At 36.7% G+C, this 19779-nt stretch overlaps 1 protein-coding gene and 1 pseudogene across 1 annotated transcript in view; one reads left to right on the top strand and one right to left on the bottom strand.

The window, feature by feature from the left end:
* The window catches only part of COX15 (cytochrome c oxidase 15), a 28535-nt gene extending 27466 nt beyond the window's left edge, over positions 1–1069 (bottom strand). The window contains exons 1-2 of the mRNA XM_087664059.1: positions 867–1069; positions 703–768 (exon numbers count right to left, since the gene is read on the bottom strand). Of these exons, the coding sequence (XP_087520185.1) occupies positions 703–768; positions 867–983 (183 nt within the window). The 5' untranslated portion in view covers positions 984–1069. The remainder of the gene's footprint in view (positions 1–702; positions 769–866) is intronic.
* Positions 1070–4493: 3424 nt separating this feature from the next.
* On the top strand, positions 4494–5229 carry LOC148016075 (uncharacterized; annotated as a pseudogene).
* Positions 5230–19779: the final 14550 nt, after the last annotated feature.

The following is a 19779-nucleotide window of genomic DNA, read 5'->3' as shown; positions in this document are numbered from 1 at the left end:
GTTAGTCATGTCAATTCATACACTCAGTTAGCCCTAGGATTCTCACTCATGGTGCTATGAGTTCAAATTCTTACAGTTCATGTATTCACATAACTAACCCATATGAGGGTAAACATTTATAAAATTCTTATTGCCTCAAACTCATAATGCCATGGACAAGGTATCTCTGCCACCAATATGTGCAGGAAATTAATGATTGCTTTGTTTACGATATATTAACTTGAGCTGTTGTCACCCAAGGCCTTATACTTTAATCACCATATTCTCGTGCTATTATCATGGTTCACGGAAAGTATTATTAGGAGCGATTACAAAATCTTTCAACATCAATGATACGTGATTCATTTCCCTTCTAACTTTGTGGCGTCTGTGCCCTATTACATAACCAAAGTGATCCTGAATTTTGAAGCTGATCTCAGAAAATTCCTTTGTTCTCTCTTCCTGAATCTAACAATTCCATTGAGAACAGACATCCAGTTGTTCGTGAAAACGTAATTAATCGTAAGCCCTTCCTAAGTACGTCCACATGTTATTTCAACTCTTACATTCGGGAACATGTTATTTCAACTGTTGAAAAGATAGAATTCGTCATCGCATTCATGGATAATGATGATAGTAACAATAAAGAATAACGTGTGAAGAGAGTAAGTTTATCATCGCATTCATGGACAATGATGATAACAACAATAAGAATTGGCTTACCTGGAAAGTATTCATACCGAAGGCGGAGAAAAATCGGCTATGTTGAGGCGGAGGAAATGGCATTTTCTGCATTGCCACTCTGTAAGTGCTCCAGAAAAGAAGCATTTGGCCTTCGACAGCAGCAAAAAAAAAAAGAGTGGGAGGATCAGACACCAGCATCTTACCGGAGAAAAGGGAGAGGTTGATCTTCCATGCCGAGCTGCTGGTGGAGAGAGAGAAGGACGGGTCGTGCCCTTCACAAAGCCACACAGAGCTGCGTACAGTTTCCGACGCTGTGCCATCTTCCCTAAGCAAACCAGCCTCGAAACTGCATTAACCCAGCTGCGGCTGATTTGTAGCGCGCGTCCGCCCCCTTCAAGACTATATCGCACGAGTATTTAATGAAGGGGAGAGTTGGGATCCAAGGTCGAAAAGGCATCACGTGACACGTGTTTCGAAGAGATCTGGGATGTTGAAACGGGCGTCTGCACGTTTTATCACCCAGCCAGAGTAAATTAGGCCAAAACAGTAAACTAGGTCCGGAAAATAAATTAGGTCAGAAAATTGGACGTTCCTTTCCGTTTTTCGAGATAGGTCGTGGAATGGGTTATATTAAGAGCTATTGATGCAATTTGGCTTTATTTAGCCTATTAGTCCATTGGTTTTATAGGTGCTACACTTTTAGTCCTTAAAAATTTCGGGTCCTAGGACAAAATGGTAAACTAGGACAGATGTTTGTGGGATAGTTTCGGGCAAAAGAGCTCGCAAAATGATTTCATTCGAGTTTCTGCAAATTTGGACGGGTTGGAAGGTTGAATACAAAGTAATAAGGTGAGCCTAAATGATTTATAATTTATGCACTTATTGAAGAAAGATTGAGATGCACAAGTTCTTACAGCATGGTATTTTGTGATTTTGCTACTGGTTTGGATTGATGGGAGATGCTTGCTCATTGCAATGCACTTGTTTCATATCTACTTTGCTAGATGATAGACCATAATGGAGGAATTGTTAGAGACTTTGAATTCAAAGAATACTCCAAACATGATAATAGCAATCCATCGAGCGATGATCAGGATGTTGCAAAGATTTTACAATGTGGTGGTCAAAGGCCTAATGTAGCAACCCATGGTTCGTTGAGTCCATTTCTCTATGTCACCTAAATATTTCACATTTGACAGGGAAAGCTACAAGCTCACGGAGCTTGATATTCAAGGTATCATGGCAATAACAGTAGAGACCTTGAAAGCACATGATACAAGAGGCTTGCTTGATTTGAAAAGGTGGAGACGAATGAGGGATGACATGTGCTTGGTGTAAAATAAGGATGGTAGCAATCAATTATGCTTGAAATCGTCACCTTTTATAAAGATTGCTTACATCGAAGGTTGGGAAGATATTGTTCAAACGATTCATCGCCATGGCCTAGATGGACATCATCAAGGTGTTACTGCCACAATCAATGCAATCAAGCTAGAATGGTGCACTGACATGAGAAAGCATAGTATTCTTATTCCTTATGTTGTGAGATAGTGAATGCATGCGATTGTAAAAATGACAACAAGAAAATCACCTATGGTACCTCTCATTTTTTGCCTTGTGCTAAGAAGGACAACAAAATACAACCATGCAAAACAACTTTGACAAATAGGACCCATGTAGAGGAGATCTCGATTGATATAATCATCAAGCACAAAGTCAAATTGGTTTTACTCTGCACCTCAAAGAACAATGCCATGCTCAAGACAGTTGTTGAGTATGTATGCCATTGAGGTGGAAGGATTGAACAAAAGGGAGATAATATCCAAAGATTGAGGAAATTAAAAAAGCGTGGTTGTCCATTCAAAGTACATGTAGAGTACATTGATGGTGTGGATGAAGTGACCATTTTATTATGGGCAACTCATGATGGGCATATTCTTGGTACACATGCGGACCTATATCACTTACATGTGCATCCGAGAGTCATTCAATGTTGCATAGATGACTTCTTTGATATGGGCATATGTCGTCATTTCGCAAAGATGTTAGTTTCCAAGGAAAATTTTCATATACAAAACTCTACACTGTTGGATTGGGTAACCTTTCGATTTTTAATGATCCCGAAGGAAGTTCAAATATTGTCACATCAAATGCGCAACTAAGGTGAATTCCAAATAGCATATTTGTCTACAAATGTTTCTATGTTTGTGAATCATACATTAATGTCACAACCTTTTTTTGTGAATAGAAAAGCTCTCGAGTGATGATTGGACGGCAATATATGTGGAGGCTTTAAAATTGAGGGCACAAAACAAGGTTTATGTATACAATTTAGGGTTATCATAAACACTTTGTATGCAAGAAAGATTGTTATCACAAATATCCAATGTGCTCACTATAAGATACTTGCATATGCATTTGTTAAGGTGTTGTATGTACAACCTTATGCTCCAAATGCATCAGATGAAAAGGATAGGCTATTCATTCTCATCATTCAAGATAAATGGATGTTAGAAATGGTTGTTCGCTTCTCCCCACATAATACATGGGCACTTGATAGCACTTTCAAAACTAATGTATTTGGCCTTCCATTTTATGCCGTTGTTCTACCAAACCAAGATGGTAATGGGATTCCTATTTGGCTTATGTTATGTACAAATGACCCTGGCACAAGTCAAGAGAGACTGGCTTTGGAACTAACACTAAAGATAGTATTCTCTAAAATGAATGATGTTTGTCCTAAAGCCATTGTTATTGACAAATGTTCACAAGAGCTTGAAGCATTCTCAAAAGTCGTTAGTGAAGATCCACATTGCTTCGTGAAAGATCAACAAGGATGCCAAGTGCAAACTTCTTGCCATGTTCTCTTATGTTGGTTTCATGTCAAAAAAGCATGGGTGGAGAACTTACTTCCACAGGTATGACTTTGTGATTTTAATATCATACAAGTTTTGTTTTTGGTATGGAATTGATCTCTCTCATAATGAAGCAATGATATCTTTGTTATGGCATGCTTGTATAGGTTCTAGAAGGCATGATAGATGTTATGTATAGCTCAATGACGAGTTTGATGCATGCTTCTACAGAGGCGGAATTCGATGTGAAATATCAAGGGTTATTGCAACAATTCTTCTCCCATTTGAATGTGCAACGCTACATGTCCAATGGATGGTGTGCAAAGACTTGCATATGGCGAAGAAGATGGCCTAGGTTTGGTCGTCTCTTCCAACATGGAAATGTGGATACAACAAATTTGGTTGAGAGGCTGTGGCAATATGTGAAATATACTCTCTTGGATGCAAGAATAAATAGGTCCATTTTAGACTTGCTTTGTGCCCTTGTGGGGGACTCTCATACAGGGACTCGTATGGGAGGAACATTACTTGAAATTTTCAAAAAAAATCAAGAAATAAGTAAATGTTGATCCCCTATTCCTCTTTTTGACTATTCAACGACCGTGCAATTAAATTTTTCAAGTTTTCCTTTTGTAGTGGACTCGGCTCGTTTTAGTATATATGGTACAAGCAAGAGCCACATCTCTAGATTGGCTGCAGAGGAGATGATATTACAAAGGTATAAGAAAGACCAATCAACTCTTCAAGTCATGAATGAGCTTTCAATGTTATTCAAAATACAAAGTACTTCTACACCCTCTCAATGGTACAATGTGAGTTTGCAATCCAACTATTGCAAATGCCCAGGTGGGTCTTCAGAATGCAAGCATTTATATGGCATTCGCTTTATATTGAAAGAATACTTTCCACAACTTCACTCCATTTTACCCATCATAGAAAATGTATGTGCCTTGGAAGGCATGCCTATAATGCAAAATGTTGGAGTGTGATGATCCAATTGATCCATGTCAAGAGATTTGTATTGATGGGGACATAAGTACTTGCATTGCCGATTTGAATAGGATACTTAGAAAGATTGAAGATGGCCTTCCAACATGTACAAGAGAAGTGAAGGAGGAAACCCTTCAACAACTACAAGTATCAAGAGATAATATTTTGAATCAAATGGCTCCAAAAGAAATTGACATGCCCATTAGGGGGGGCATAGGGCAAGTACATGCAAATGTCACACAAAGAAGACTAGGGCATGGAAAGAAAGCAACATATACAAGTGCACAAGATATCAATGACACATTATGTGAACCTGGCAAGCATGCACGTATGACCGGTGTTTTGAGACGCAAGCACCAAAGAGGGAGAAGTTGTGTGCGGTTTCCAAATAGGCATCGTATTTATTGCCCTCATTGCTGCAGAGCAAGACATTGTTGTTGGACCCTTTAGTTACATTGGCTTGCCACACATGCCATGCCTTACTTCCACTATCCCGAAGGCACACCCCTGATTGTTCCCATGCCCAACTCATTGGGAGGGTTGTGCAATTAGTCTATGTTGACCACACCTTCCCATGCACAGTCACCTCTTCTGCCATGGGACCAAGTCTAGATGAAGAGGAGATGATGAGCAACACCTTACTTTGTCTTTTTCAAATGGCCATGTGTTGGAAAACATTACTGCATCCAAATACTGATTGCTATTGATAGCTAATGTATAGCCAGGACTATTAACTTACCAAAAATATAAAATTTGTATCAATTTGATGTGCTTAATCTATTCTTGTTCCTGCTGCCTAGGTAGTTTCTTCTTAGTTTGGTGATTAGAACCTATATGCAGTATGTTGTTAATGATTCGTGGTTTTATGCAAATCATCTCATTAATAGTTTGTATTCCATTGCTGTAATTTGGTGCTGGTCAAACTATTGTAATTGTGGTTAGGGTAGACTCTTGTGGGAGCCAAGGAGAGCAAGAGGGAGAGAACCTATTTAGTTACAAAAGCTGGAGAGACACAGAGAGAGAGAGAGAGATATTAGTTCGGTGCCTATTTCCTGAATATTCTTTCCAAACAAGCATATAACATCCAAATTTTCAAGTGCTTGCTTTTCACATTGGTATGACAAAACAATCCAGCAGGGTCCAAAAGGCATGCCATCATGCATACTCATGTCTGACATGCCACCTATGCACTTAGCATGTTTTAGTCTGGACTAGAATCACATTCGTACCAAGTCCCTTAATTGGATGCTGGTATCAAACCATATCAGCATTGTCAGCTCAATGAACTCAACGAACTTGGCAATTTTCTATTTACTTGTTGAAGAGAACCCCCAAAATAATATTAATGAGGACAGTTATGGCTGTTGATTTGCAATCCCTCACTATTGGAGGGCTCCTACATCATTCTGTGGATCCATGATTTTGTATGTAAGCATGTTCCAATGTTAGTGCATCGTCCAATGGAGCTTGGTGGATGTCTTGCAAATAGAATACCTGTCATCCATCCATTTGATACTGAATCAATGGGGAAGGGATCTTCATAGAGGGAGAAATTTGCAGATTTTGCTTAAAAACACATGTTTTCAGCAAAAAGAGGTAATTGAATGCTGTAGTGAACCTTACATGCAATACTTCTCAGGAAAATAAATAGCTAGCAGATGTGAGAGAAAATGGTAAGAAGAGAAGCAGCCATATAGAAAGAGAATGTTGCAAACTACAACATCACTTATTGACTGCTATAGCAGTCGTTTGTGTTGGATTACTCTAAGTTAACCTCAAACGGGATGGGTGGTTGTCAAACACCTTGAAAGGGACTACCACAAACTAGGAAAGACTGTAGACTTCAAAAATACTACAATTTGCTGCCACGAAAAGGAGCCACACACTTGGGAAGTGCTAAAAGCTACTATAGAAGAAAACAAGACTAGCCCAAAAGACTTCTGTCACGAAATACACAGGTCTAGAATGCAACACTCCGCTCCCACAAATAGTGATAGTCCACCTTTTGGTAAGCTCTGATACCATGATGGAAACAAGGATGCAAATACCTAATACCAAGAGCACAACATAAAGGAAAAAGTGAGCAAAATTGAAATTGAGAGCTAATTGCACTGTTCAAAGGGGCTGTCTATATATAGTCAAGTATGCTAAACAACAGGTCAGAGCTGTTTGCATCCAACCACTTGCTAGCACATGCATACATGTCTGTCATCAGCAAACAAGTATGTAGAAGCCTCTTCTTGATTTGTCTCCACTAGCATTACATATCTACCATAAAGCCATGTTCAGCAAAGCCTGAAACACCATCAGCAAACAAGTATGCAGATGCATCTTCTTGATTTGTCTCCAAATCAAAGCTATGGTCAGCATATCTTGAAATCAAAGCCATGTTCAACAAAGCCTGAAACACCATCAGCAAACAAGTATGCAGATGCATCTTCTTGATTTGTCTCCAAATCAAAGTCATGGTTAGCATATCTTGAAATCAAACCCATGTTCAGCAAAGCCTGAAACACCATCTGCAAACACACCTTCAAGTTGCATTTGTCGTAAGCAGTTCCATGCTTCAGTATCATTCCCTTGTTCAGTATATCCTGCAATGACTGCATTCCATAAAACCACATCTCTAACTTGTAGCTCCCATACTTCTGCTAGTGAGCCACATTTCAGATAGACATCCACTCTCCAACCAACCCGCATCTGCCACCATCAAAATCTTCTTTTTCCAGTCCTCTCTTGGTTAGCCAACCAAGTCCAGGAAGGCCTGGAAAACAACCAAGGCGGGATGTTGCACACCAACTGTAGGTAATAAACTGCCACATCCAAGTCATAGCCCTCAATAGGAATGCATAAGCGTGTAAGTTAAGCAAACCGCAACATAACCAAGTGTAGGCAACCGAGCAAGGAGACATAAGCTCCCACTAGCAAACAAGTCAGAATAAAACCGAACAATTGGCCAAGGCATGCCATCATGCATACTCATGTTTGACATAGCCACCTTCGTCAAAAGAGCATACCCCCAATAGGCATAAACTGGCATGCAAGGCATGTCTCGCAGGGCCCTTGGAGAATTGCCATAAGCATAACCAAATGAGCAAAGACTCAAGCCATAAAAAAGAGGCATATCACTGTCACTGACAATAGGCTGGCAAGATCGTAATCGGATCTAAGGCATTACCCAAATCAAATCAGCCCACATAGGTAAGCACTACATATAGGCAGGCGCATGCAGCACGTAACAAGCATCCAAGCATGTAAGTGACCCTCTTAGACCTGCAAGAGAGCAATAGGCCTACAATAGGTAGTGAAAAAAGAGGACATAGCACATAGGCATCCCCAAAGTTAATAAAAAATGCATGGGTTGTGTCCAAATATCCTGCCAAGTGCCAAAGTTATACAAGCATCCATATGTCAAAGACAATAAGAGCATAGACAACTGGGAGAAGCCCATAGTCTCATCATCCAAGCTCATCTACAACCAAACCATAAAGCCCATAAAATCAATTTGCAATCCAAGCTAGGTGTGCCAAGACATAGCTCCTATTAGACGGGAAAGGTAAGATGATAAGGGAGCAACTGCTACAATACATCCAAGACATCCTAGGGTCCAAGTCTAGATAGGCATAATGCTTGAGCATATCCAAGGTCCAAGTGGCACAATCCAAAAGGCATCCAGGATCCATAATTGCATAGTGATGTCACACTCCAAAGTAGTTGAGCATGAAGCCAAACATCCATCATAAGGCAACCAAGTACATAACACCCATCCAAGACATAAGATCCTGCCATGAGGAAGGCCCGTAATCAAGCAGTGACATAGGGCATAAGCTGTCAAGAATATGCACGGGCTGCAACCAAGATGGGAAAAGTCACAAGGACTAGGCTCCGACATCAGCCCAAACCATTCATGAAGAATGATCAACCAGAGAGCATAGTTAGGAGACATAGACCGCATAAGCATCTTCAGGCTCTTCATGTAAACCTATAAGTACATTACCATGGCCAAGGTCACAACTACCAAGCACTATTTCAGTCCCAAACAGTCCCCAAATGCATATCAAAGTGTGTACGATCCATGGGAAGCATCAATACTACATGCATAACACCCAAAGCATAACACGTAACCAATAGGCATTAAATATCTATTGAGAAGTATGATTAGCCCTGTTGTAAAAAACATGATATCGTTGTCCAAAACTGAGCAGGTAGTGGCTCTAATCAACCCCAAAAGCATATACAAGTCATATGGCATCATCCCCAAATGTTCAACATCCAAGAGGCATAAGTATGCATCAAGTATCCACCTCGCAAGCATGATCCATGAGCATGTAACACAACCAAACATGTGCTACCCAGTAACATCAGCCCAAATCGTTCATGAAGCATGATCAACCAGAGAGCGCAATTAGGAGACATAGACCGCATAAGCATTTTCAAGCTCTTCATGTAAACCTGTAAGTACATTACCACGGCCAAGGTCACAACTGCCAAGCACTAAATCAGTCCCAAATAGTCCCCAAATGCATATTGGAGTGTGTACGATGGGAAGCATCAATATTGCATGCATAACACCTAAAACATAACACGTAACCAATAGGCATTAAATATCCACTGAGAAGTACGATCAGCCCTACTATAAACATCATGAAATCATTGTCCAAAATTGAGTAGGTAGTGGCTCAAATTAGCCCCAAAAGCATATCCAAGTCATGTGACATCATCCCCAAATGTTCAGCATCCAAGAGGCATAAGTATGATTCAATTATCCACCTCAAAAGCATGATCCATGAGAATGTAACACAACCAAACATGCACTCCCTTGTAACATCAGCCCAAACCATTCATGAAGCATGATCAACCAGAGAGCACAGCTAGGAGACAGAGACCGCATAAGCATCTTCAAGCTCTTCATGTAAACCTATAAGTACATTACCACGGCCAAGGTCACAACTGCCAAGCACTATTTCAGTCCCAAACAGTCCCCAAATGCATATCAGAGTGTGCACGATCCATGGGAAGCATCAATATTGCATGCATAACACCCAAAGCATAGCACGTAACCAATAGACATTAAATATCCATTGAGAAGTATGATCAACCTTGCTGTAAACAACATGAAATCACTATCCAAAACGGAGCAGGTAGTGGCTCAAATCAACCCCAAAAGCAAATCCAAGTCATGTGGCATCATCCCCAAATGTTCAACATCCAAGAGGCATAAGTATGCATCAAGTATCCACCTTGCAAGCATGATCCACGGGCATGTAACACAACCAAACATATGCTGCCCTGTAACATCAACCCAAACCATTCATGAAGCATGATCAACCAGAGAGCACAGTTAGGAGACATAGACCGCATAAAGTACATTACCATAGCCAAGGTCACAATTGTCAAGCACTATTTCAGTCCCAAACAGTCCCCAAATGCATATCCGAGTGTGTACGATCCATGGGGAGCATCAATATTGCATGCATAACACCCAAAGCATAGCACGTAACCAATAGGCATTAAATATCCATTGAGAAGTATGATCAGCCCTGTTGTAAACAACATGAAATCACTATCCAAAATTGAGCAGGTAGTGTCTCAAATCAGCCCCAAAATCATATCCAAGTCAAGTGGCATCATCCCCAAATATTCAGCACCAAGAGGCATAAGTATGCATCAAGTATCCACCTCGCAAGCATGATCCATGAGCATGTAACACAACCAAACATATATCTTGCAATGAGTGCATTCCACAAGACCACATCTTGAACTTGCAGTCTGTTAAAATCTTGCCATGCTTCTGCTAGTGAGCCACATTTCGGATAGACATCTACTAAAGTGCTTCTGACATAAAGTTCTGTTTCCAATCCTCTTTTCAAAATTTTTGAGTGTACTTTGTGGCTTGTTTTTAGGGATTCTATGGTGGCACAAGTCTTCAAAGTGAAAACAACTGTCACAGAATTAGGAGATATGCCTTCCAGCTACATACATATCCTGCAATCAATGCATTCCATGAGCATACATATCAAATGGATGGTTTATTAAACACCTGTATGCTTCTGCAATGTCAACTGTTTCAACTATCGATCCCATCTTTAGATTCAGAAGCCTCTTCCACATCAAAGGGCTGATATCCTTCATCTTATTCCTCATAATTTTCAGAATTCCCAACCACCATCCTCGATGAATTTCTCTATGTTGTTGACATACCCCCATGAGAGCATTCCTGCCCCCTAGCATTGTTAACATACCCTACCCTTGTTCAAGCAACACAATCACATGCAAACACAACAATATCAAGCTTCAATATGAGCACAACCACAATTAGTAAATATAACAACAACAATGTGCAAACACCCTCACCTCTCTAAGATGTTGCAGCCCACAATCTAGATTGATTGAATGTCATGGAACAGAATGTACCTGCAAGACCTATACAAACTCTACACACAACAAAAAGTGCTTTGAAGTACAAATAAATTAAACATTGAATATCATGTATGCTAAGACCAAATTTAAAAACCTAATGCAATTGCGAAATAAATATTGTCATTTTAATACTAATCAAAACAACTCGTATGTTAACTCTAGATCAAAACAGCCCATGCAAAGGCAAAAGAGATATTGTCATTTTAATACTAGCCAAAACGACCCATATGTACAAGGTATGTGGCATGAATATGAGAAAATAGGAAGGGGTCCTTGAAGGCACATGAGCATTAGCACAATCAAACAAAATGGTATGAAAATCCACTACAGAAAATGGACTCTTCTAGCAATCATAACTAGTATTTGCTACACTATTCCATCTGCAGCACACTGGTGCACCAATCTTGTAATCCTCTCTTTAAATCTTCTACGGCCGAATGGGTTAACCAAGATTTTGAAAGCTGCGCGATAAAAAGACCAACAATCAAATTAACACATCAATAAATGTGCTATAATTACATAATGTGCTATAAAAAGACCACTTATCCTACGCCTTGACACCTTGTCTTGTAGTGCCCCCTCAATCAAAAACTTCATGTAGGCCATAACATAGAATCCGCAATCAATGCTATTGGGTCGCTAAGGGCAAGTAGGTACAACTAGATCTAACTCATGCGGCCTCTTCAAGACATCATTGAGCTCTATATTCGTTGCAAAGCGCGCAACACTCTCTAGCGCACGGTGCACAGTCGGTAAGCACTCGCGAGCCTTGATCAACCCAAGGGAGTCAAAGTACAAAAGGCTTATGCCTTTGTCTTCTAAATGTGAAACCCTCTTAAATTTAGGGTTGTAAAGGGCATACAAAACCCAATGATTTCTGCATTAACAAAAATGGTATTTAAATCTCCAAGTCAAAGAGTATATTCAATAACAATGGTATTGATAAAACCTAACTTTAACCATGCAAATGTTTGCCTCAAGATAATCGGCAAAAAATCAAATGTCAATCTTGATGCATCCACACCAGAAAAGAAATTTAGCAACACTCATGATTTTGGATGTGCCCCACTCACAACAGAGTACCATAAGCTATCAATGAAGCACACCCTCTCAAGAATCTATGATGATAAGGTGTGCTCCATCCAACTGGAAAAGAAGCTTTGATTACCAAACCAACATACCCAAATGCATACATAACAATGTACTATGATATGCAAAAAATTTACTTACAAACCAAATAGATTGAGAGTCCGAGTGGATGCCTCTAAGCCAACAATGGACTATATCAGTGTAGTATCAACCTTAGCCACCACTAGGGATGATCTCGAGGATTTGAACTCAATATGTACATTTGTCTCTAGCATGTACACAAAACCATGGTAGTAAGAACACTACAAATCACACAATATTACATAAAAGATAAAAAATAGATATCATCAACCCTAAACCTACAATGAGCCATCTGGCCCCTCGTCCGCAAGGGACTCCCTCCTATGCATTGTGGCTCAATAGTGCCATTGGAGATCACAAATGTATACGCACATATAGCCTCCTTAGATGATGACGGTGAAGAGATGCCAATAGTAATCATATCATCCCCAACACATGGACCTCTGGATCTCGAATGGGAGAACCATAGCCCCTTAAATTTCTCTTTCACCTTCCCTCATTCATTGGAAAGAGTTCTATATCCTAGGGTGGTGGAGGATGCCATCAAGCTCTCAGCTAGCCTAGGAAAGAGATGGCTCGAGGACCAAAAGAGGCACCCCACTAGATGGCATTAGGAACCTTTTGACTATTGGGAAGACAAGGTGGCAGAGGTACCTCAGAGGGTGGAGGGATATGAGGCCAAGGTGGCACTAGAACATCAAAGACTTTATCGAGCATGTTGTCTTTGCTACTCATAAATCAATACACAACTTTCAATAGATAAAATGAGCTCTGATTAGGAAAGAACTACAATATTAAAACCACCTCAAGACTCACCAGAGTGGGGGGCGATGGGGGCTGCGACTCAAGATTCAAACCTTTGAATGTTGTGACAGGAATGCCAACGAAGCACTTCAAAATTGTGGAATAATGCACTCCTTAGTTGATGCGAGACCATGTTCTTGAGGAGCCCATTTTGGGTCATAGTCTCCATCATGTGCATTTCCATCGCTAGTAAGATCTCTGACATGAGGTCCAGCTATGTCATCATCATCGACTACACCATCATTACCATCTTCATAATTGTCAACACCCTCAGCAACACCCCCAGTTGCAAGTTCTGGGTCTCCGTGAGGTACCTTTTTCCGTGCCTATATTGAGAAGCATTGAATAAAACAAACTCTGTGTGTGTGTGTGTGTGTGTGTGTGTGTGTGTGTGTAAATACAAGATGAAGACAACAATTAAAATAAGAAATATCGGTTGCATGCTTCTTGTATCCCTCATTTATTCCGTCTTCAATTCTTTTCAACTTGATGGACTTTTCAACCATGTATTTTCTCATGGCTTTCTTCAGAAATTGTGAAATATAGCTAGCCATATCCATAGAAGTCTTCTTATCTTCAGGGATCAAGTCCTATGCAAATTCAGCCCTCTTAAGTGTAGCAGACTCAAACTTCTTCCTTGCCATTTCAAACTTTCTCTCCTTTTGGAAAAAGTGCTTCTGACTTTGCCGCATAGAGATATCGGTAGAGTACTCTGTGACATTGGCATGGACAGTGGCATATGTACTAGGACCTGTACTAGGACAACCAACCTTACGTAGAGGAATGTCTACGTCCAAGCCATGCTGCATAAAAAGTTTGTCATTTACAAATCCAGACATTTAATACATGAAGATTTGGTAGCAACTAGCTTTACAACTATTCTGTTCATGGTTACAATCCAGACTTCGTGATGCTCAATATACAACCTCGAAAATAGGTTCTATTGAAACCGATGTAGCTGTAACTTGTGACAACCTGATCAAGCATGCAAGCGTGACCAACAGCTGATTATTGCTCCATTCACAGGACTTGATGCAACCCGGCAGCCCATGTGTTGGTAATTGACGATGAGGCTATTGAGGGGGAAGGGAAAGGAAGGGAATGACAATCTGTAAGGAATGCCCTGTGGAAGGAAGAACGACACAAGCAGGGATTACAGGATGAAATAGAGTGTTGGAAACCCTTGAGGGACGTCTGTGGGTTGAAGCATCGAAATCATCAATGGGCAGTTTGAGGAGGCAATCGTCAAATTTGTCAACGCCCAATTTTTTGGCCTAGTTTACTTTTCAGGCCTAGTTTACTTTGGCCGTGCCGATAAAGTGCATAGACGTCTGTTTCAATGTCCCAGATCTCTTCGAGACGCGTGGTGCCTTTTTAACCATGGATCCCAACTCTCCCCTTCATTGGATACCTGTGTGATATAGTCTTGAGGGTCTGCCCCCCCGCTCTCTCTCTCACATACGGACACAAACGGGGTTTATTAACATTGCTCGTTGAGGTATCTATATTACTTTCTTATTTTGGCTCTTGGTTCCTCTTGGTTTCGCTCTCGAACTTTCATTTTTTCCCCCGTGCCTATTGTTTCTCCCAGGCCTAATTTTGAATGTCTCCCAAGCCTATACTACTTTCTTATTTTAGCTCTTGGTTTGTTCATCTCTCGAACCTTTATTTTTTCCCCTGAACCTAGTGTTTCTCCCAGGCCTAATTTTAAATTTCTCCCATGCTTAATTTTGAATTCGAATCATCATTGATTTTATAATCCATACATGATCTGTGATCATAGAGGCCAGTTGAGGTGGCTTTAATACTCGACGTCCTTTCTCTCTCTCTTCTCATGATTATAGATAAGAAAGTAGTATAGATTCTCTTTCTCATTTTTTATTTTGTAGGCTTGTAGACATGCTTACGATTTTGGGAGCAGGCTGGTGAGAGCTTGGGGTAGGTGTCACAATTAGCAGGCACGCAACTCTCCCTCTCTCCCTCTCTCTCTCTCTCTCTCTCTCTCTCTCTCTCTCTCTCTCTCCCCCTCGGCATGGGTAGGAGGCCAATGCATAGGGCGAGCAACAGGGTGCGCGGGAGGGCGGCTGGGTGGGAGGCTAGTGCATAGGGTACGGAGGGCCTCTCTCTCTCTCTCTCTCTCCTATGTGGTCACGAGAGAGAGAGAGAGAGAGAGAGAGAGAGAGAGAGAGAGAGAGAGAGAGAGAGAGAGAGAGAGAGAGAGAGAGAGAGAGATTAGTTAGATTCATAATTAAATTAAATTAAATGATAGTTAAGTTATTAGTATTTATTGATTATTAATGTTGATTATTTTGTTATTGTTATTATTAATTGTTTTGTTATTATTATTATTGTTAACTTTTAATGTTAATTAATAATTATTGTTTTTAATATATGATTAATTATTAATTTATATTAATTATTAATTAAATGATTAATTATTTCTTAATTGTTGAATTAATTATTATTATAATATTATTGTTAATATTTATTATTATTGCTATTATATTATAGATAGATTATCGATATAGATATTGATATTGATAGATATAGATTATAGATTATTATTAATATTAATTAATAGTTAATGGTTGCTTATTATTATTATTAATTATAGTTATAATTATAATTTAATTAGTTAAGATTTTAATATTGAATTGAATTGAGTGAATGAATTAATTGAATAAACGATTGATCAATTCATAATTAATAATTTTAGTTATAATAGTTATAATTATATTATAACTATTATTATTATTATTATTGTAATATAAAATAGGAAAATATTATTTTATTATTACTAGCTATATCAATTGAATGAATGAATGATTGATTGATAAATAATAATTTTAGTTATAATATATATATATATTAAGTTAAGATAGAATAGTATAAGATTATTTTATTATTATTATTAGTTATTTTTATATAGTTATATTATATTGTATGTATTTGTTGGTTGGCTATAGTTATTAGTTGTTTGTATATAGTTATATTATATTATATGTATTTGTTAGTTAGTTATAGTTATTATCATATTATTATATTATAGTATACTATTATTGTTGTTATTATTATCTTTATTTTGTTGTTGTTGTTGTTGTTGTTATTATATTGTGTCTGTTGTTATTGTTAGCTATTAAGTTATTATTCTATTATTGTTGATTGTTATTAATAATTATTGATTAATTATAATTATAATTGGTAATTATTGATTTGAATTGGCTATTTTGTTATTATCATTATAGATATAGATTATTGTTAATACTATATATATATATATATATATATATATATATATATAAAATTCATTAATTAATAATTGATAATATTAAGATTAAGATAAGATTATGTTATTATTGTTAGTTATTAGTTGTTTTTATATAGTTATATTATATTGTATTAGTTAGTTAGTTAGTTGTTAATTAGAGCATATTTAATTTAATTGATAATCATTATTTAATAGTTGATTAAGATCAAGATTAAGATAAGATGGTTAGTTAAGTTAATAGTTAGTTATCAGTTTTTGATTGGTTATAAGGATAATGTTACTTTTTTATTATTAGTTATTTTTATATAGTTATATATTATATTGTATTGTTATTATTATCAATTATTAATTAGTTAAGATTATTAATTGATATTGCATTGAAAGAGTGAATTAATTGAATGAATGATTGATAACTAATAATTTTAGTTATAATATATTATTATTATTATTTAAGTTATTAATTATTTTTTAATAGTTTTATTATATTGTATGTATTTGTTAGTTAGTTATAGTTATTATTATCATTGTGATGAGTTATTATTATTTTATTATTTTTAATTAATAATAATAATTTTTGATTGATTATGATTATTTATGTTAATGTCAATTTTAATTGTTATTGTTATTGCTAATTATTGATTTTGATTAGTTGTTTTGTTATTATAGTTATAGATATATAGATTATAGTTAATGCTAATTGTATATAATTGAATTGAATGAATGGATGATTGATAGATAACTAATAATATTAGTTATAATATATTATTATTATTATTATTATTATTAAGATAAGATAAGATAGTATAATATTATTTTATAATTATTGGTTAAGTTATTAGTTATTTTTGTATAATTTAATTATATTGTATTTTTTGTTATTATTATTATTATTAGTTATTATTTTTAATTATTATTGATTAATTATAATTGTTAATGTTAACTTCAATGTTAATTGTTATTATTGTTGCTAATTATTGATTTTTATTAGTTATTTTGTTATTATAGTTATAGATATATAGACTATAGTTAATGCTAATTATATATCATTAATTAATTAAGTAATAATAGTTAGTTATTAGTTGTTCTTATATAGTTATATTATATTGTATTTGTTTGTTAGTTAGATGTTAATTAGAAGCACAGTTACTTTATTGATAATAATTATTTTATATTTAATTAATAGTTGAGTAACCAATCAATAGTTATTAACAATAAGATTAAGATAAGATGGTTAGTTAAGCTAATAGTTAGTTATTAGTTTTTGATTAGTTATTAGGATAATATGTTATCATTATTATTATTTAAGTTTTTAGTTGCTTTTATATAGTTATATTATATTGTATTTGTTAGTTACTAAGTTATCGTATTATATTATATTATTATTATTATCATTGTTGTTTTTATTATTTTATTTTAATTTATTATTATTATTATTATTAATTATGATTATTAGTGATAAAATTTATGTTATTGTTATTGTTATTACTAATAATTATTGCTTTTGATGAGTTATTATTAATTAATATTAATAGTAATAAGATTAAGATAAGATTAGTTATTAGTTGTTTTTATATAGTTATAGTATTATTAAAAGTTGATAATTAATATTAATAATGATAAGATTAAGAGAATTTTTTAAAAATTTGTTGGTGGTCACTAGTTGTTTTTATATAGCTATCATTTTTGTTAATGGAGAGAGAGAGAGAGAGAGAGAGAGAGAGAGAGAGAGAGAGAGAGAGAGAGAGAGAGAGAGAGAGAGAGAGAGAGAGAGAGAGAGAGAGAGAGAGTTGAGTTTTTAATGTTAAATTTATATAGAGAGCGCTTACCAACGCACTTTAAGTATGAGGATCTACCGTAGATTAGAATAAACATTTTAAGATATGCATTTAAAGACATGGAATGGAAGATATCAACATCTTAATATATCAACAATACAGGGATTTAAATCTATGTTTATTTTTATTATCTTCTACATTGATTTTAGTACATGGAGTGGAAGATTCAATACTCTCTCTCTCTCTCTCTCTCTCATGTAGGGTACGAAGTTTTAGTATTTTGATTTGAGTTTGTGTAATAATTTGGTTTTATAGGCAAAAATTGTGTATGTATGTCTCTTAGTTCCAGATGTGTGAAGGATTTGAAAGTGAAATATAGATAAGAAATTTGCCCAACGCATCTATTTCTCTAAGAGCTTCTTCTGAGTGAGGAAGTATCTTAGACTTTAGTGATCTATTTTAATAACAAAATCTGCACCAAGTAAATAGTGTTTCCATATTTGAAGAGCATGTACCACCGCCATAAGCTCTTTCTCATATACTGGAGCATGTAGCTCATGATCCTTGAGGCGTTGGCTCTCAAATGCTATTGCATGATGCTCTTGGTTAAGCACAACTCCAATGCAATCCCTAGAAGTATTGCAATGAACTTCAAAGGTTTTTGAAGATCCGAAACTATGAGAATTGGTTCTTAAGTCACAAGAAACTTAATTCTTTCAAAGGCTTGTAGTTGCCTTGATCCCTAGCGAAAAGGCATTCACTTCTTAGTAAGGTCATGGAGAGAAGATGCAACATACGCAAAACCTTGTATGAACCTCCTTTAGTATGAACATAGACCCAAGAAACTTCTAACTTCATGTACATTATTAGGTGTAGGCCATTCAACAATGGCTCGGATCTTCTCAGGATCCATTCTCACCAAATTGTGAGAAACAATATGGCCCAAGTAATGAATTTCCGAAAGGAAAAATTCACTCTTCTTGGCATTGACTTGTAGTCTATGCTTGCGAAGCTCTTGAAAAACAATAGATAGATGTTTTCTATGCTCTTCTTCAAATCGTGAAAATATTAGAATGTCATCAAAGAAGACACCTATGAACTTTGAGTGAGGTCCAAAAATTCTCTCCACCATTCGATTGAATGCGACAGGTGCATTAGTCAAGCCAAATGGCATGACTAAGAACTCGTATAGTCCAAACGTTGTAGGAAAAGCTGTTTTATGAACATCTTCAAGTGCTATCCGTATCTGGTGACAGCCGCTCTTGAGATCAATGCAACTAAAGATACTAGCCCCTTGCAACTTATCCAAGATATCATCTATCCTTGGGATAGGAAAATGATTCTTGATTGTAATCTTGTTCAAAGATCTGTTAGTCTATGCACATACGAAAAGAACCATCTTTCTTTTGAACAAGTAAGATTGGAGAGCAGTATGGAAAAGAGCTAGGTTGAACTAACACTTTTTCCAATAGTTCATTTACTTGTTTTAGGATCTCCTCTTCCTGACTTGCACTTACTTGGTAAGGTGGTTGGTTAGGTGGTGAACTGCATGGGATAAGATCAATTGTGTGATCTTCTGGGTGCTTAAGAGGTAACTCTCTTGGGAGTGAATCACCAAAACAATCTTCGTATTGTTTAACAAAATCATGTCTGGCGGCTTGATCAATTAAATGGAGGGGTTCTTTTAAAGTATGATACTTAGAAGCATTAGTTGGTATTGTGTGTTCATTAGAGGCATCAAGTGCCCTTGAATCATTAACTTCTTTTGACTCTCTCACAAATTTCATGTGCGCAGAAATAGCTTTCTTCATTTATTTAGAAATGCTAACATGAC

Source organism: Lygodium microphyllum, chromosome 23 (genome assembly GCF_053477565.2).
Source record: "Lygodium microphyllum isolate KBCC chromosome 23, Lygodium_microphyllum_v1.1.10, whole genome shotgun sequence".
In the NCBI taxonomy this organism is placed as follows: Eukaryota; Viridiplantae; Streptophyta; class Polypodiopsida; order Schizaeales; family Lygodiaceae; genus Lygodium; species Lygodium microphyllum.
Note: the sequence above shows the minus strand (reverse complement) of the source record. Positions and strands in the feature narration are given on the sequence as shown.